Source organism: Anabrus simplex, chromosome 1 (genome assembly GCF_040414725.1).
Source record: "Anabrus simplex isolate iqAnaSimp1 chromosome 1, ASM4041472v1, whole genome shotgun sequence".
NCBI classification, from domain to species: Eukaryota; Metazoa; Arthropoda; class Insecta; order Orthoptera; family Tettigoniidae; genus Anabrus; species Anabrus simplex.
The window spans coordinates 1,091,565,781-1,091,586,847 of record NC_090265.1 but is presented as its reverse complement, the minus strand read 5'-3'; the positions used below and the strand labels follow the sequence as shown (position 1 = coordinate 1,091,586,847).

The 21,067-nt window shown below is 39.1% G+C and overlaps 1 protein-coding gene across 2 annotated transcripts in view; it reads right to left on the bottom strand.

Annotated features, from left to right (window-relative positions):
- Nucleotides 1–21,067, bottom strand: part of YL-1 (Vacuolar protein sorting-associated protein YL-1) — a 108,519-nt gene that overhangs the window by 52,840 nt on the left and 34,612 nt on the right. For both annotated transcript variants that reach the window (XM_067150409.2, XM_067150417.2), the window contains exon 3: nt 12,831–12,957. In XM_067150409.2, the coding sequence (XP_067006510.2) occupies nt 12,831–12,957 (127 nt within the window). The remainder of the gene's footprint in view (nt 1–12,830; nt 12,958–21,067) is intronic.

The window sequence follows — 21,067 nt, the reverse complement described above, 5'->3', positions numbered from 1 at the left end:
GTTGACGACATCATACTTTAGGGAGAAACAGAAGTCATGGTGCAAGTCTCGATACAAAGAAAGCCAAGTACCACGAGTTAAACCTCTAAATTAGCAAGACTGATGGCAGTGAACAGAGATGGCTGTGTGGCAGTCCAAGAGCACTTGGGCAGTGAGGTAGAAAGAAAATGCCTAGTTGGAAGATCTAGAACCTGCTGGTTGGATATGGTTAAGACTGACTTTGCAGATACGGGAAGGACACAGAATGAAGCCAAGAAGAACAAGACATTTGTGAATAGAGGGGAGTGGAAGAAGTTTATCAACAGTAATCAGGAAACTGGAATTGTAAACTGATGGTGATGAGGACTGTAGAGAATCCCTAATGACTGAAATCTTCGCTCCATAAAGGGAGTACACAGTGAAGAATTTAACTTAAATTGAGTGTTTCCACCTATTCAATATTTTATTTGTCCTGAATTATGTGGACTAACACATTATTTCAGGACATACTTCATCTTAATGTAAGACATCTTCAGTTAATAGTTCATTTAAAAATGACACAGACATAAATAACACTTTTAAAAAGTCATCTAAGAACATGAGGTCACTGGTGTTTGCCTATGGTTTACAATGTCCTCCTCCTCCTCCTCCTCATGTAAAAGTTCTTATAATTATCACAGTTGTTGTAAATTGGTATATTTTGATTTATATTTAAGCTTAAAAACACTTAATGTGTGTGCTACTGTTACTTATTTAATGATCTTAACCCCTTAGTGATGGGCAACATTTGAGTACCGCTTTACCCAGAGGACAGAGGTGACTCAGATGTGAGCACCAAGAGAATACACTGATGTCTTTAAAAACTCACTGTTACAACAGTTTAGCTCAGATTATTTTCAAATGTTTACAGTAGAGACTCAAAAGAATGTAGTTTACATTTATTTATATTTGCCTCTTATAGTATAGTAATGGAGAAGAGACCTTCCACATTTTGTACGGAATGACAGTGACGTTCTTTTATTTCTTACATTTGCCTGGGTTGTTTCCCAATGCAATGAAAACTAGGGTAATCGTTGCCTTGGAAACTTTGAGTGGAAGAACCAGGAACAACAGTTCAAAGATTCATTTAGGTCAAATCCCCGGTTAATGGGACGATTAGTTTATGAGAAAGAGGGCGTATAATTTGGTGTGTTTTGTCGTCCATTACTTGACTGCGCACATCCTGCCCTCCCATTTCTTATGTTATGCGTCCGTTTTCGCTTTGCCCAGTTCAGTCTGGTGTAGTGCTTTTATTGTCTGGTTTATTAAAACTCTCTTTCATTCAAACTGCACTGTGCCATGCTTCTTCGTCAAGCAATATCGTACTTCAAAGTGACAGCGAGTCAAGTAATTACACGTCAAAAGAGGTTTAAAGGAGCTGAAAGAATTACAGGACTTTTCACCAGATGATGTCAACTTTCATCAGTGAAGACACGGTGATTTATACAGTACTAACAATCTACGTACGGAAAAAACATCCTGTAATGAAACATACATCTGCTAGAATGCAGCAGAAATTTAAACCTATATGCTGTCGTCAAGTGGAAAGAAGTCAAACTACTTCAAACACTTTAGAAATAAATTTAAAAAAAACACTGATTTGGGCTGATTCATACATACAAGGAAGGCAGAGATCTTCAGGCATATCATTTCCCTCTCTACAACCTTTAAAATTTTACAAGCTATAATAAAATTAAGTTAGGCCTACAGGGGTCTATACCAGACATAGAGGTCGGCAGCATGTAAAGAAAGAAGGTCTATACAACACGTGGAGATCGGCGTCAAGGGGTTAAAGGAAGCTGGAGTGGCTGGAGAAACTCCTCTCATAGTTGACGCTTGGTGTTCTACTTCTTATCTGCCAAAAATATGTTTTTAAATATTTCTTTATTTCAAAAGAGGCACCTGAGCCATGGCTCATAATGGTGCGGTACAATTATTTACATTTGGCAACAGAGAAGAGATTTGAGAAAATCAGCTCCTAGGACAAATATATAATACACTGTACAATGAATTATAATATTATGGTATAATAGTGATAAAAACCAAATATGAACAGCGGTAATGTAGTGTACTAAATCAGTACTCTATAGGCTTGACATTTTTACTTTTTGAAAATTAATAAGCTTTGTTTTAAAGATTGGTAATTTAGTGGCTTCCCGAATATGCTCAGGAAGGCTATTGAAAAACTTTACATAGAGTAATGCCATAAAGAATTAGTGCCATACTTAGTAGACTTTGATGATTTACAGTGAATTTTAGTCAATCCTCTTGTATTGTATGAATGTATATCAGAATTCAAGTTGTAAAGTGTGTTGGAATGAGTTTGTCCATTCTTCAGTTTATACAACATAATAGCTGAAGCTTTTTTATGAAGACCATCTCATCTAATGACAGCACATTACAATACTGGTAGACCTGTATGGTTGGTATTAATATGGGTAAGTTGAAAAGATTTTCAGTGCTCTTTTCTACAAGAGAATGATCATTTCAAATTGTTCTTTATTGCAACATGCCCAGATATGAACAATTCAGTGAGTGCATGATAAATACTCTTCAACAGTCCACAAGAAATTCTGTATTTTAATCGGCTGAGTACACCAATAGCAGGAGTCATTCTATCACACAGCATTATGATGCGAGTCTCCCACGTTAGCGACTCATCTATGCTAAGTCCTAGAAATATGTTTGCTTGAACTCTAGGTATCACTTGGTCATAGAAACTTAAGCTGATGTCCAGAGGAAATGTACATAATGGTTTGTGAAATATTGTATGTTAGTTTTAGTATGATTAATTCTTAGTCGGTTGATAGTAGGCCAGGTCTGATTTAAAGATATTTCATGTTGCATCTTTTCTTCAAGATTATATATACAATTCCCTGTGTAAAAAAATATTTATTTGTGTCGTCAACAAATAATGACAATCTGCCAACCAGCAGTAAGTTCCCAGTATCATTGACAAATACAAGAAATAATATTGGTCCTAGAACAGAACCTTGAGGTACACCATTTGTTATGGTCTGCAATGTGCTTTCTGCTCCCATACAACTAACAAACTGTACCCTGTCTCCGAGATAATCTGAAAACCAGTTAAGTGCTAAACCTCTAACCCCTGCTGCTTCCTACCTTCAGTAGCAAAATGTTATGGTCAACTGTGTCAAATGCTTTCTGAAGATCTATAAAGAGGCCTAATGCCACAATACATGAGTGTAAGGACTCCTATAACTTAATAATAATGTCTTTCACAGCACTGTAGGTACTAGAAGCAAAAATCCATACTGATATGGATAAAAATAATCATTACATTGTAGGTATTTTAACAGTCTATCTTTGAACACTATCTCTAGGATTTTAGATACAATGGGAAGGACTGATATAGGTCTGTAGTTATTAAGATCTATAAGTCTATAAAGAGAATAGGAGAGTAGTTTTATTACCACGTGAAGAAACCTTGTATTATATAGTGGAATGTTGAAATATATCAAATACTGACGACCTCCCCACTGGTGCTAATTAGATCTTGTTGTGTGGCTGGCTGATGCTTGACTATTTGTGTCCAGCAGCTGGCCTGAAAGAGTGAAGAAGGGAACGGTGGAAGCGGTAGGGGTAGTGTTGTGGTAGGCGGAACTTGTAGTTTGAGGGAAGTTTAAATGCTTTTTGATGTCCATTTTTTGTTACTTTATTGCATGAAACTATTTTTAAGATTTCATCTAAAACCATGTTTATATTCTCTGTGATTTTGTTAATGTTGTAATTGGGGCATACCGGGCGAGTTGGCCGTGCGGTTAGGAGCGCGCAGCTGTGAGCTTGCATCCGGGAGATAATGGGTTCGAATCCCACTGTCGGCAGCCCTGAAGATGGTTGTCCGTGGTTTCCCATTTTCACACCAGGCAAATGCTGGGGCTGTACCTTGATTAAGGCCACGGCCGCTTCCTTCCCATTCCTAGGCCTTTCCTATCCCATCATTGCCATAAGACCTATCTGTGTCGGTGCGACGTGAAGCAAAAGTAGTAATTGGGGCATATTACAATAAAATCAAAACTACTGAATATTTTTGGGCAATTTACATTTCATCAGATTCTACACACATGCAGCAACTTTTCCAGCATGCATTTGTCATATTGTGAGATGAGTTTTTTGTAAACCCTCACCACAGAAGTCTGCCTCCTGCAATGAAAACCACATCTGAACAGTTGTTTTCACTGTGGAAATGCTTACAAACAAGGAAACTTTTCGGATGGAGGAGGAGGTGGTAGTCACTAGGCACAAGGTCAGGGCAACAGGGGGGGAGGGGGGGGGTGATCGAATTGCTGTCAGACAAACAATTCAACATGAGATTGTGCTCAAACTGCAGAGTGAGGTCCTGCATAGTCATGAAGCAACAACACTCCAGCAGACAGAAGGCCACAGCATTTCTTCTGGACTGCGCACTAAAGTTTTATTCATGTCGCACAATACAAACAGCTGCAATGATTGTTGCACTGGCAGCATGAAATCCACTAGCAGAACACTACATCTGTCACAAAACATGACTGCATAAACTTACTTGAATTTTACTTTTGTCAGAGATGATATGTATCAATACTCCATTAATTGCTGCCTGGATTCAGAGGTCACGTGGGACACGCATGTCTTGTCCCCTGTGGTGACATGGTCCAATAACACATCACCTTCCGTTTGGTTCTGCCTCAAAAATGTTGGCATTCTCGGAACCCATCAATTGCACAACTTTCACTAGGCTTTATTTTTTACAGAATTTTGCAGAGAACTAACCCTAAAACATGTGGAAAGTGAAAAGACAGAGAGAAAATTGTGAAGCATGTGTTTGCACTAAGAGTGGTGTCAACCTCACGCACAATATTGTTGCTGATCAGAGGTGGGTGTGGGTTATCAAACATTCTCCTGACTTTACTTGAATAATCTTACCCACGCATGGCCTTTTACATCACTCTTAGCATTGGTGCCATACACTTCACACATCCGATGACGAATCTCTGCCAGCGGCACATTCCTTGCTGTGAAGAACTAGATAACTGACTGTATCTCACACCTGGCAGGCCACTCAATCGTCTTGATGAGTTCCATTGCACACCATGAGTAACAACATAGTACCAAAGTGGTAACGCGTGTGCGCATCAAAAATAGCCTTCGTATGTCAGTCTCAGCTGCAGTCCTGTGGTTAGTAACCCCCGCAATCCCAAGTTGAGGAACTCTGATTGTAAGGGAAAAGACAACAATATTATTTATTTATCAGAAAATGCAAATCAAGTTGTACATTCTAATAGTTCTAAGATAAATGTCAATCATTAGGTCAGCAGGTGAAAAGGTATTTGATCTGATTTAGAACTGATCTATAAAACTTTTGTGTGTTAACTCTTCAAATGCAATAGGCTTAGAGAATTAAGTTTCAAATCTTACAGTCTAAAGTCTAAGTATGTACAGGTTTGAAGTAATCTAAGAGATGTCCATAATAATACCAAAACTCTTGCATACCTTGAACAGAATATTAGCCTTTGCTGTCTTGGTGAGAAAACCTAGTGATGTTGCAAACTATTATATTTATTCTCAAGAAAGGAGAGGAGAGTATCCATGAGCCTGCAAGTCCAAACAAAGCCTTACTTTTCTCTTTTGTCTTTCCTGTGATTTTCCTTGATCAGTTCCTTTTCTCCCATTACTCCAATGTTATAAAATTCAACCCACTAACAAAATCGTTCATTTTCCCACTTTTAAGGGCTTTACTGTATTATTCTACAACCTGACACATTCATTCTCTACAAGGTCATAAATATTCCTCCATATAAATGGGGCAGATGACCATGATACATCAGTGTGGGAAGAGGGAGAAATAAAAAGCTTCCGACAAGCTCAAATCTGATGCAGATGTTGATTCCCATAGGGAACCTAAAATATTTGTCCTGAATGAGTAAATTTATAATACCAATATAATGGTCCGTTATTGGACATTATAAATTTTCCAGCTAACTCATTCTTGGTTGCCTGCGTTTCGCCCTCGTGTGCTAAGTTAGGCTCGTCAGTTGGGACTTAGCACACCACCCAAGACGCAAGGCTAGCATTTCCAAAAATAGATGCCTGCCTGGCCATCAAATGATGCAGATGTTGATTCCCATAGGGAACCTAAAATATTTGTCCTGAATGAGTAAATTTATAATACCAATATAATGGTCCGTTATTGGACATTATAAATTTTCCAGCTAACTCATTCTTGGTTGCCTGCGCACACGAGGGCGAAACGCAGGCAACCAAGAATGAGTTAGCTAGAAAATTTATAATGTCCAATAATGGACCATTATATTGGTATTATAAATTTACTCATTCAGGACAAATATTTTAGGTTCCCTATGGGAATCAACATCTGCATCATTTGATGGCCAGGCAGGTATCTATTTTTGGAAATGAGACATAGCTCTCATAGTGCATTGGCACTGCTGGTGGCTTCAAATAGCCTATGCAGTGGCCTCCATGGTATGCACTAGCCTTGCGTCTTGGGTGGTGTGCTAAGTCCCAACTGACGAGCCTAACTTAACACACGAGGGCGAAACGCAGGCAACCAAGAATGAGTTAGCTGGAAAATTTATAATGTCCAATAACGGACCATTATATTGGTATTATAAATTTACTCATTCAGGACAAATATTTTAGGTTCCCTATGGGAATCAACATCTGCATCATTTGATGGCCAGGCAGGCATCTATTTTTGGAAATGAGACATAGCTCTCATAGTGCATTGGCACTGCTGGTGGCTTCAAATAGCCTATGCAGTGGCCTCCACGGTATGCACTAGCCTTGCGTCTTGGGTGGTGTGCTAAGTCCCAACTGACGAGCCTAACTTAGCACACGAGGGCGAAACGCAGGCAACCAAGAATGAGTTAGCTGGAAAATTTATAATGTCCAATAACGGACCATTATATTGGTATTAAGCTCAAATCTGCTTCCCAGTTTCATTATGAGGACGGGTTTCAATACTCACTGAGGGAGCCATTGTGACAGATCGTCAGTCTTGTGTGAGAAGTGATGGTTAAGAAGAAAGGTGGATAAACATGGGGAAAAGTAAGAGTAAAGAAGAAACATGTGATAAAAGACTAGAAACATAGGACAAATGGGTATTCATTTTCTTGCAAAATGCTTTAGTCAAGGACAGGAAACAGCACAAAGAAGAAAGGAAAAAACAATGTAAAGTAAGAAAAGAAGGCTTCATCAAGTTAATAAAACAGAACTCAGAGAATTAGAGAAGGTGAAGCATTACCTGATCTTGTAATGATTAAGAGGTTGGGGGTTTGCAAGGCAGTATCATTGAACCATTATGTTTTCTTATATCTATATACAGTATATAAAATAAGAGTTTTATCTGTACATTGCTCAGAATTTAAAAATAATTGTATCTCTGTATCGGTCATATCCACAGAAACAAGGAAATGCACTTTTTAATTTTCCATAATTTCTGTCAGTATGTATGTATGTACGTACGTACGCACACGCATCATGAGAAAACAGCTGAAGAGAATTGAATGAAAATCGGTATATAAAGCCAGGGAATAAGTCGCTACAATCTAGGCCATAAATAATTGTATTCATAGTGAGTAAAATGGTAGTTTAGGGGAAGGCCTAAAATTGAAGGATGTGGTAGCCGTTTCTCAGGCTCCCTCTCCGGAATCGAACCCTGATTCCCCGTTACCCGTTACAACCATGGTAGGCGCAGAACCTACCATCGACAGTTGATAAGGCAGACATTTGAAAGATGCGTCGCCGGTACGAGGACCGTGCGATCAGCCCAAAGTTATTCAGAGTCACCAAGGCAAACGGACCGGACGAGCCGACCGATTGATTTTGATCTAATAAAAGCGTCCCTTCCACTTCTGGTCAGGACTCTGTTTGCATGTATTAGCTCTAGAATTACCACAGTTATCCAAGTAAAGTGGTACGATCTAAGGAACCATAACTGATTTAATGAGCCATTCGCGGTTTCACCTTAATTTGGCTTGCACTGAGACAAGCATGGCTTAATCTTTGAGACAAGCATATGACTACTGGCAGGATCAACCAGGGAGCTGGCTGGCTCGAGAGCCGAAACCGAGCGTCGTAGCCCGCCGCCGACGAGTGCGGCCTGCGGGACACAGACTTGCTTTGCTCCGTTGGCCGACCGAGTGGCCGCCAACTAAAATTTCATAGGCCGCCGAGCACGGGCTCTCACCCGGCCGGGCGTGCCTTCACTAGGGATCGGGTCCCTTCACCATCCATCGTCACATCTCCACTTCGACCGCTGCCGAGGTCGGCAGGACCGTACGAGAGGCGTACGATGCTACATTTTCACGCCCGAGCAAGGGCGAGCGGTTACCAACATTACTGAGCGCCGCATATGAGCATGAACACTGGGTGTGCAGTGGCTCGCAGCATTGCAGTCGCGAATTCTCAAATATTTATGTTATTAGTGGTCCTATCGTTAAATACTACATAACTAAAGTTATATAGTATTAAATTTCCGATCATTTATGTCTTACACATTTTTACCATACCGGCTATGATAACAGAAATATTCATGAATTTGTATGTTTGTTACTAACGCCATATCGGTGCCGAGTGGCGAGAAAATGGGTAAACAGATTTTAATGAAAATTGGTATGCAAAGTCAGAGAATAAGGAACTACAGTCTATGTTATAAATAATTTTAGAAGATGCCCTAATATCACAGAATCGAAAGAAAACTAAATGTGACGACCTACCATATAAGAAGCTCATAAAAATTATCAACAATAACATTAAACTGATCATTGTTTGTTGTGATGTGCTTTGTGTCTTCTGCTGCCACCCACCTCCGATAGATGGGATTACTGCTGCATGCTAAGTATAACAGTGTGCCTGAATATTGGTGGAAGTAGCTGGGGAGTTAGATCTCTCTTCTTTAGCTTGTCATTCCTTTCTTCTTGTTCATAAATTTTATACTACTGGTACGTAACACAGTGGTACATCATAGCATTCAGGCTATTCAATCCCTACTCTGAGGCACTGATTAGAATGAGCATAATAACGGCATAACGGTAGAGGAGTGTTCGTGGCTTTCTGCTTCCTGGTCATTCCAGCACTGGAACTCTGGACTGTTGGATCGGTAGAGTAGTACTGTTCATTAAAAGTGAAAATATGTGTGATTTTTCATTTGATCGAGTATTTTATTATGATAACATTGCCTTTAATCGCTACTTTCCTACTGACATCATTGTAATGATCTATGTTGACTTCAGTTGGGAAAACCATGAAGACAGTCTTTCTGAGAATTCCGTAGCGAAGCACAGGTATATCAGCTAGTAAATTATATAAATGATGATAGGAGTAAAGAAATGGAATCACAGATATGGTTTTTTGTGGACGATGTTACACTGTATACAGAAATAAATAAGTCACGGGATGGTGAGTGACTGTAAAATGACCTCGACAAAGTTGTGAGATGGAGGGCAGAAAATGGTATGATGGTAAACGGGATGAAAGGTCAGCTAGTAACTTTCACCAAGAAAACTCCTCTCAGTTTTAATTACTGTGTTGTTGGGGTGAAAGTACTTCATGGAAAGACCACTATAAGTATCTAGATGTTAATATAAGGGAAGATCTTCACTGGGGTATTCACACACACGGGATTGTACATAAAGGTTACAGATCTCTGTTATGAGGGTATTCAGGAGTTGTAGTGAGAATATAAAGGAGGGGACATATAAGTCACTGGTAATACCCAGCAGACTATAGTTCCAGTGTATGGGACCCCTTCACTAGGATTACTTAATTCAAGAATTAGAAAGATCCAAAAGAAAGCAGCACAATTTGTTCTGGGTGATTTCCAACATAAGAGCAGTGTTACAAAATGTTGCAAACTTTGGGCAGGGAAAACTTGAAAGTAAAGAGACAAGCTGCTCGACTAAATGGTATGTTCAGAGTTGTCAGTGGAGAGCTGGTGTGGAATGACATCAGTAGACAAATAAGCTTGAATAGAGTTTTTAAAAGTTTTACCTGATCTTGTAATGATTAAGAGGGAGGGGGTTTGCAAGGCAGTATTATTGAACCATTATGTTTTCTTATATCTATATATATAAAATAAGAGTTTTTATCTGTACACTGCTCAGAATTTAAAAGCTAAAGTTTGAACTCAAGAGGACAAATTGGGGCAAATATTTGTTTATAGGAAGACAAATTAGGAAGTGGAATAATTCCCTAAAGGATATATTCAAAAAATATCCTACTTCATTGAAATTATTAAAGAAAAGGCTAGGTAAACAGTTGGTAGGGAAGCTGTCACTTTGGCAACAGCCTTAAGTGGTGGTGGTGGTGGTGGTGGTGGTTACTGTTTTAAGAGGAAGTACAACTAGGCAACCATCCTCTATATAACACTAATCAGAGAGAAAAAAAATGTAAAGGATCCGACACTTTGAAAAGTGAAGGTATTGGCCAAAGAAAGATAAGGGCTACGAAGGACGTGAAAATGAAAAACTTTCTAGCCCTCGGAAACCTAATAGCATCGGGGTCAAAAAAAGAACAAGAGTTGACCAAGGGGGGTCAGATAGGATAGATGAAAGTGAGGAGCCTGGCACAAGTAAGTGGAAGCAATGCCAGGACTCAGCTAAGGACCCCATGGTCGCAAACCCATGCTCCCAAGTTCAGAGCCCTTGGGGCCCCTTTTAGTCACCTTTTATGACAGGCAGGGGATACTGTGGGTGTTATTCTACCGCCCCCACCCACAGGGGGACGACAGCCTTAAATGCAGGTCAGTCGTGATTGAAAAACTGAAAAGATCTTTCACTTTGAAGGACAGTACATCTGAAAGCAACTGCCCAGAGACCATACTGATCAAATTGTGGAATTCCATTGGTATACAACAGAAATGACACAGGCACACTTATCACAATAATTAATCCAGATTAATAATAATAATAATAATAATAATAATAATAATAATAATAATAATAATAATAATAATAATAATAATAATAATAAAAATAATAATAATAATAATAATAATTTTGTCTCACGGGAGTTCTTTTATGTGCCAGTAAATCTACCAACACAAGGCTGACGTATTTAACCTCCTTAAAATACCCCCAGACTGAGCCAAAATAGAACCTGTGAGGTTGGGCTCAGAAGGGCAGCACTTCACCGTGTGGGCTACTCAGACAGACAATCAAAAATTTTCATGACTATGCTGTGGAATAGCACAATACATTAAAAGAATGCATCTAAAATGATAATGATTTTTTCCTTTTATAATTTGTTTTACGTCACACCAACACAGATGGGTCTTATGGCAATGATGGGAGAGGAAAGGGCTAGGAGTGGGAAGGAATCGACTGCAGCCTTAATCAATTTGCCTGGTGTGAAAATGAGAAACAATGGAAAACCATTTTTCGGGCTGCTGACAATGGGGTTTGAACTCACTATCTCTTGAATGCAAGCTAAAGGTGATGATGATGAATAGTCCAAAGAATTTATGGTATACCGTTAACAATGACTGCTGCTGCAGGTAGGCAAAAAGCTCTCTCAATACTGAAGCTCATGAGTGTTATGTCGAGAGAAAGGTCCCATCGTAAGTTACTCCTGATATCGAGCAGTTTCCTTAACCATTTTGTAGACGATGTCCATCCATAATTTTTTAACATTTGTGTAATGTCATACCGACACCAACAGGTCTTTTGGCAATAATGGGATAGAAAAGGGCTACAACTAGGAAAGAAGTGGCCGTGGTCTTAAGTAAGGTACCCCAACATTTGATTGGTGCAAAAATGGGAAACCACAGAAAACCGTCTTCAGGGCTACTGAGAAAGGGGTTTGAATCCACTATCACCCGAATGTCAGCTGACAGCTACGTGACCCAAGATGCATAGCCAATTCATTTGTTTAAGAAGAAATATTAAAATGAATACGGATCTTGTCATTATTAATGGTGGTGTAATATCAATCCTGGAGCCATTTGTTATGCCCACTAACAAGCCAATCGTGTGATGATGGTGGTGGTGGTGGTGGTAATCAACAGAAAAAAATGGCTGCAAGATCTCATCACTCCTACACCTACTGGCAAAATCAAGAAGCCTTCAAAGAATTTTTTTTTTTTTGTTACTTGTTTAACATAGCAATAACATATCAAAGGTTTTTGGTGATGGAAGGATGGGAAAGGGTTAGGGAAGCTAGCAGCCATGGCCTTAACTAAGGTACAGCCCCAGCATTCGCCTGGTGTGAAAAGGGTAAACCACAGAAAAGCATCTTCAGGGCTGCCAATGGTGAGATTCAAACTCACTCTCTCCCGATGCAAGCTCACAGCTGCACGACCCTAACTGCACGACCAACTCGCTCGGTAAAAGAAACTAATATATGGATGAATCATCTCAGCATGGGTCTTGTTTCACATGAAACTAACCTAAATCTCAAATGCAGCAGATGGCAGGCACAGAAAATTAGTGCAACAGCAATGGGAATATCTGGGAAGGAGGCAAAAGATTCGGTATTTACTTTTATATTTTACCTATAACTTGAAAACTGAGATATTATTCATCTGAAAAACACAGAGTTGTTATATGGTCATTGAATTTCATAAGCAAATGTTGATGCAAGAGCATATGACATGAATTCTGAAATTAATCACAGAAAATAACTCTGTGCTCTTCATAAAGTTATTCAGTTCTTACACACAGGTTTCATATATTTATACAAATATGCAGTCTGTCTTTAAAGGATGTGGGATATGTCAGGATAAACTTTAAAATATCATACAGGTATCTTCAAAAAAAGAAACACACACATTCTCTCACTCTTTCTTCCTCACTCACCTTGTATGCCTTAGTGACAAGTCTTTTGGTTCTTTTCTGGACTTCATCTTCCTGATCTGAAATTACTTCATCATTTTCATCAATACTGAAATCAGAGTCAACTTCGTCCTCACCTTCTTCTTCTGACCTGCAAAATGATATAAAAGTAGTCACCACCTGTTCCTGATAGAAAAGAAAGGTTATACGAATGTGTGTACTAGATTGAGAAAAACAGAAGCAACTGCACGAGAACTGAAAAAAACGCCACTCTTATCAGCAATTCATAACAGACATCTTAGAGACCATAAAATTTCCTCTGTGGTAGGGAGTGGTAGAATATTTCCTGGTCTCCTTTGCCTATCAAGAGTAGGAACACCAGGGGCTCTCAGCTTGAGAGTATGGACTGGCAACACGAACACCATAGCTGAGACAGACACTGATTCAACTTACTTGCATTAGGTTCCACACTTTTATCTTTCATATTTAACCTGTCTTGGTCAACTCTTGTTCTTTTTTTTCCTGCTAGTTGCTTTACGTTGCACCGACACAGAGAGGTCTTATGGTGACGATGGGACAGGAAAGGCCTAGGAATGGGAAGGAAGCGGCCGTGGCCTTAATTAAGGTACAGCCACAGCATTTGCCTGGTATGAAATTGAGAAACCACGGAAAACCAGCTTGAGGGCTGCCGACAGTGGGGTTCGAACCCACTATCTCCCAGATGCAAGCTCACAGCTGCGCGCTCCTAACCACACGGCCAACTCACCCGGTAACTCTTGTTCTAATCTGATCCCGACTATACTAGGTTTGTCAGGCCTATGGTGTAATTCATATTCACACCATCCATGACCCTTCCCCTTTCCTTTGCCAATACCCTCACTCTTTGATTTGAAGGGTTCGATCTCTTCCATTATTTCCTCTGATTAGTTTTAGAGAGGATGACTGCCCAGTTGCACTCGCTCTAAAAATAATAACCATCAGACCGTATATTACGCTTGACATCAGCTTCTTGGAATGAAATGGAGTGAAACAGGTTCTAGAGGGTAATACAAACAAGCAAGATAATACCATAAAACTTTCTAACATTTAGATTTATATTCCATGGTCTGAAATCCTAGCTGTCTTTTTGGCTTATGGTATTTAAAGAGAAGACAGACTGCAGGAAATCTTAACATTCTGCAATATCTTGGCTAAGCTAAAAACTTTAACCCATTGGTCTTCTGATGAGTTTTGATGTGGAATCCTTGTTCACCAGGTCATGTATCTCATACAACAAATGTTCCCAGAGAAAATTGTCAATGCATGATTTCTAGCTCCTATTTGAAGGATGGGCGATATTATGAGCAGCAGTATGGGAAGTCTACCTCTGTCTGTATTAGTGAATTTCTTCATGAACTTAGCCCATTCGCCGTTGGCCTTTTCAATCTCCCACTGGTACTAGAACGCTGCCTTACAGGCCTTGTAATTTCAATTTGCGCATTTAATTAGAAAACAATTCATATCTTTGGTCATTTTTGTAATATTTTTATGAAACTAAACTACAGTGATTGAGAATCCTTCCTCTGTGTAGAAAGTTACAGACTATATTCATAGTTTTAACTCAGAAATGTTTATTTTTTATTTTAAGTTTTGCAAGAAAATGCCAAGGATAGCTAAAAATTTGTGTTTGGTCTGTATAATCTACACAGTCAGATATTTCCACTTGTGTTATGAAAGAAACTTTAGATGGAGTTCAATGTCAACAATGTCATTTCCCCATGCGCCAGTAGATATGCTCACTACAAATTACAAAAACAGACAGCTGCAGTCAGCCCTAGTATTTGCCCGATATGAAAATGGGCAACCATGAAAACCATCATCAGGGTTTCCGATAGTGGGGGTTCGAACCCACTATTTCCCAAATGCAAGCTGATATCTACGGGACCCACCCATACAACCAACTGTTGACAGTAAGCCTATTGAAATTTTTGAACATTTCTCTGATGATGAACCAAATAATTTGATAGTTACAGACATTTATAACAGAGAAAATCTAATTTCAAAGGAAAAATTAACTATGAAAAGTAGGATTCACAAATTGGTGGACGTTGCTGATGACGATATTTGTAGCTTTTCACCACTTATTATATTGATGGGTAATGTCAAGAAGCCATCAATGGAAATGTACTGGTTAACTGACAGTATATCTGGACAATTGGTACAGTTTTACAAAACTGTTTATAGCTCTCCATAACAAAGGAAGTAATGCAACTGGAACTGTTCAAAATAACAGAGCTGGGGTACCAAAAATTGGTAACACCAAAAATCTATGGAGGTGAGAAACGGAAGTCAGTCAACTACTCCCTCTCACATACGTGTTATGGAGTTATAGAAGACAAGCGTCAGTTTATCTAATTTTCACTCTAGGAGGTGGTGGTGGTGGTAAACAGGGAAGACAGATCCTATCACGAAATTAGCTATTTTGAAACCCAATTTAATGGTTGATTATAATCAGAATATAGGGATGTATATTTGGTTGATCAAGTAACACATTCATAACTATTTATGAGGAAAACTGTGAAGTCATATAACTGTTACTTCACCGGGCGAGTTGGCCATGCAGTTAGGGGCACGCAGCTGTGAGCTCGCATCCAGGAGATAGCGAGTTCGAATCCCACTGTCGGCAGCCCTGAAGATGGTTTTCCATGGTTTCCCATTTTCATACCAGGCAACCTTAATTAAGGCCACGGCCGTTTCCTTCCCATTCCTACGCCATTCCCATCCCATCGTCGCCATAAGACCTATCTGTGTCAGTGCGATGTAAAGCAAAAAAAAAAATTGTTCCTTCATATGTTGGACATAGCTATTTACAACAGTCTCGTCATTTGAATAGCCCTGAAGAAAATTACACTTCTTGATTTCTGTCTCGCTGTAGTACAGAGCCTGACAGAACAGCACCATGTGCCATACCCATTCACATAGAGAGGTAAAAATGTCAATAAAACCTTCATCCTTTAGGCTAAAAGAGAGGCATTTCTTCTCCAAGATTCCATCCACAGACAAATAAAAATATGCTAGCTAGCAATGAGTGTTGTGTCGGCAAAAAATGTGTTAGGAAAGACGTAAGAACAATGTGTTCCTGCCTGCAGAAATTAACCCTTGCACTTTAACTCCTGTTTCGAGGCTTATCATACTAAAATCAACAGGTAAAGGTAAGGTACATATATATTTTATTAATATTTTAAGAAAAGTATTCTTTCTACAACATTCAATAAAATACAAGGCATGTTTGATCAAAATAATCTGCAATAAATCTATGTCCATAACATGTGGGGGACATTTTCAGCTTGATGACGATTTGTTATCCATAACAGGTAATGGGCAAAAACAGGGTCTGTCATACCAATGATATCATGGACAATATATTTTCTGTACTCTAGAGGGGAGGAACTGAGAAACTTCACTTCCTGAACCACAAGAACATCACCATCCTCAAATCATCTCCCATAAGTCCAACCCCTCATCCGCATTATGGGAGATGGCACCATTACGAAGTAGAGAATTGTGTGTGAGGCTGATGTGCAGTGGGGACCTTGTGTGCCCTGTGTCTGCTACAGTAGCTGTGAAGGTCTCATAGAGTCCTAACAAGTAATGGCTAATGGAGCTCTGGTGATGTCCTCAATGGCACACACCGCAGATAAGGAGAACTTTGGAATGGGAAAGCCAGTGGACAAGTCAACTCTCCTCTCTTGAGGTAAATAGAGGAAAAACGACTGCCCTGTGGCAAAGAGCAATCTGCAAAGGTTAAGGGAGACAACATCAACAGAAAACAGTACGTTTGAAGGCTTTAGCTGGCAGATTCACCACCAAGATCGGGTTGCCAAAGGCTAATAATTCGCACAATCTTAAAAAACACTTTTAAAGAAAATAGAAACACAATTGTACATATAATTTGACAATTTTTGGCATGGAAGAGAAAATGAGAATGAGAATTTGGAATGGTAGCACCTTAAGAGAGAGAGAGAGAGTAGCACATTGAAGCAATAGCTCGAGTAATTGAGGAATACAGACTGGACATCCTTCGGTTAAGTGAAGTACAATGGCTGGACTTTGGGGAAATACAGACCCTTAACAGGAGGGCATTCCTTTACTTTGGACAAACGCGGCAAGATGCTGAACACAGAGAGGTAGTACAGTAGTACTGTTATTAGTAAAACCGTAAAGAGGAGCCATTTGGATTGGAAACCTATCTCCGAGAGATCGATGGCAGCTTGATTCAGGACTTGTTTCGCTATGTGACCGTTATTCAGTGTTATGCTCACACAGATAGGCCTAGGTCTGAGAGAGGAAAAAAAGAAGAAGAAGAATTTTGCTGCCAGTTAAATGAGACTATTAACAGAGTGAGAAAGAGGGATATTATTATTGTGATAGGGGATTTGAATGCAAAGATTGATTCTAACAATGAGGGTCTGGAATAAATTATGGGAGTTCATGGAGTTTGTGACTCAAATGAAAATTGGGACCTCTTCACTGATTTCTGTGCCAACCATAATCTGGTAATGGGTGGCACTCTACTGTATTTATATAAACAGTGCCATGAGTATCGTCAAATCACGTTACAGAAAACCAGATAGACCACATCGCCATAAATAGAAAGTTCAGAAGACTGCCGACTGATGTGAGAAATAAAAGAGGGGCATATACTGGAAGTGATCACTTCATACAATGAAAATTGGAGCACATGGAAGGAAATTTGAAAGGTGAAACAAGAAATCTGATGTAAGTCAATCGCAAAAGGAAAGAATTCCAGACAGAATTAAGAAATCAGACTTAAGCTTGCTGTTGAACCAGAACCTGCTGTTGAGTCTGAACCAGAACCTGATAAGGATGTTGAACCAACATGGAAGAAACTAAGGGGCATATACTTACAAGTTAATGTCAAGGCACTTGGATTCCACAGTCATCTTAGGAAGTCAATGGATGTCTGATAGTACTTGGGGAAAAACAGAGGCGAGGAAGCAAATTAAAGCAAAAGTTAACATGAATAAAACAGGCCAGCAGAAAAGGAACATGCAGAAGGAAAGAAGGAAAGGAAGGAAAGATCATAGAGGGTAGATGAGCAAGCACAAAAAACAGAAGAGGAATTGGTGAGGAGAGATGCTAAGGAACTGTGTAACATTGCAAACAAACTATCAAAGAGAGGTTTTATCAAGAATAAGCATGTTAAAACAAAAAGAGATGGACAACAGCAAGAAAAATGGAAGGCTTAATAGTGGAGATAGAGATACAGAGCAGATTATTAACCAACAAATGGAATCTATAGACAGTAACCCAAAAATAAATTTACAACCCCCAACCTGTTCAGAAGGAGAGAAGACCTTGAAACAGATAAAAACTGGAAAAGCGTCAGATATGGATAAGATTGCACCAGAAATACTCGAAGCAGATTGAGATCTTGGCGAAACTGCTTCAATCTGTTGGAAAGTAACAAGGAGAAGCTAGAGGATATCATCTGTGTGATAACCGGAGAGGATTTTATTTATTAAAAAAAACTGGAGAGGAATTACATTGCTGTCTGTACCCAGCAAGGGGCTTTCATGGATAATTTTAGATCAGGTGAAGGATGTTGCTGAATTACACCTTAGGAAAGAACAGGTCGGCTTCTGCAAGCAGTTTAGTCGTAACAATTGAAATAAAAAGGATGGTCCACATATTCAATATACTTTTATTGATATAATTAAATGAACATCACAACGTTGTGGGACTAGTTTCGACCTAACAATAAGGTCATCTTCAGCTGCTTAACCTTAAAATTGGCAAACACATTGACAAATTATGTACAATAAAACAAGTGTGAAGCCTAGCCTTAAATTCCAATGAAACATGCTGTGTTAAAACATAGTGATCTCTTCTTATGAAGGACAGTGGTTAAAATTCAGTTAATCCAGTTAAGATTACATCCAGGTGACATGTCTTGAGGGGCTTAATTGTAATTTAAATATTGTGATTCATGTCATTTAATGTCTTATTGTTTGAACAATAAGAAATATAGTCCATTAAAGTTGGTTTTGTTTACAGCACAGATCTGGTTAGAAAACTAAGAAGTCCCAAAGAAAGAAAAAGGAAAGACAAACCTATGGCTGAAAAGAAGAAGAGAGTTGAAAATGAAGTAGTATTTACGAGACTCACCCCCTTGAAGTACATTCTGATAGATGTTACTGGTGTTGTAACAGAAACCACAATGGCTTGAGTGAAAGCGGGGACAAGTGGAAGGAACGAAAACAAAGAGGAGAGGTGGAGCTGATGGCTGTAAAGGGGTGGGAGGGTAAATGCGAAGTATTAAGAGGATGATTTCTATCTGGTCTATGCTCATTGTATATTGGAATGATATCAAATAATATATTAGATTTCTCATAAATTTCATTAAGATTAAAGTTGGGGTTAAAATATATACACACATATCCCATGTTGTTCCATCTATATGATGGGTCGGCAAATGAAGCCCCTCCACCAACTTCTGTCTTTGTACTTTTCTCCTTTTCAATGCTGTCCCAGACCCTTACTCATTGCTGAATGTCGTTTTTCACCATGTCTGTATATCACATTCTTGGCCACCCTCTGGGTCTTGAATATTTTAACTGCAGATCATACATTTTCATGGGTATGCGATCAGGATCCATCCTTTGCACGTGACCATACCATTTGAGTCTATGCATTCTGTCAACCTGAGCCATGTCCCTGATGTTCTCATTACGAATTTTATCTCGTCTTGTTTTGCCAACCATCGCTCGGACGAATCTGATTTCAGCTGCCTGAATCCAGGCTTCATCCTTTTTCCTCATGGTGCAGGTCTCACTCCCATATGTCAAAATTGGCATGCAGATAAATTGCTCGCTTGCATTTCAATGGTACTTCTGGGTTCCATATTAGGTTTCGAACAACTCTACAGAATGTTCCTCTGCTTGAATCCTGCTGGTAAGTTCCTCTTCAATGGAGCCTGTTGCTGATATCATGCTTCCTAGATATATTAATTTGTTGGACATCTTGAGTTGTTTACCCTCTATTTCAATGTAACCTTCAGGTTGACCATTTCTCTGCATAATCAACACTTCACTTTTTTCCTGACTGAATCTTAGGCCGTATACTTTAGCTGTTACTGTCCATGCATTGATCTGATCCTGACGTTTCTCCTTGAATCTCCCCATATACAGATGTCATCAGCAAATAGCATGACTTTCATTTTGTTATCACCAACATTTTGGCGTACTTGTTGTTGAATCTCATTCATCACAGTAATGAAGGGAAGAGGTCTTAGGCCCATAGTTATTCTAAAGGGTTCCGTCATTCCTGATTGTGTTTTGACGCGACTACTGATGTCTTCATATAAATTCTCAATTCGTTTTATTATGTCATTATTGATTCCACTGTTTCTCAGCACTTCCCAGACTGCGTCCCTGCTTACAGCATCAAAGGCCATTTTGATATCCAGGAAGGCCAGCCAAAGGGCCTTATTATATTCATAATACTTCTCCATTAGCTGACGCAGTCCAAATATTAGATCAACTGTTGATCTGCCTTTCCGGAATCGGTATTGTTCCTCTGATAACTTTAATTCTATCAATGGTCTTATTTTTCTTTCTAAAATCCTTTCATACAATTTTCCCACTAGGGAAGTTAATGTAATACCTCTGTAATTGGAACATTTCTTCCTGTCACCTTTCTTAAAGAGTGGAATGATAATACCTTTTTTCCAATCTGCTGGTATCTGCCCATCCTTTCATATCTTGTGAAAAAGTCTATACATCCACTGCTTTCCTGCATCACCCATAGACCTCATAATTTCACCACACATCAGTGCCTGGAGATTTTCCTGTTTTGATGTATTTCCACGTGTATTCTATATCATTCCATGTCAGATGTGTTATAGTGTCTTCCATCCTTCCATCATTAACTAATCTATCTAATGGAATGTTTGTGATATCATTCACACTTAACAGCTTATCAAAATAATTCTTCCATTCTTCTTTGATCTCTCTGTCATCTGTAATGAGATACCCACTATCACTACTCAGATAATTAGTCTGTTCTTTGCCCCTCCTCCTATTCTTCATCATTCCATACAACATTTTTCTGTTGCCAGCTACATCTTCATTTAATTTATCACTCCATTCATTCAACCATTTTTCTCTTTCTGCTCTGACAACCTGCTTAGATTCTTTTTTTTTTTGCCAACTTATAGAGTTCTTTGTCCTTATCTGGTCAACTTTTGAAATATTTTCTGT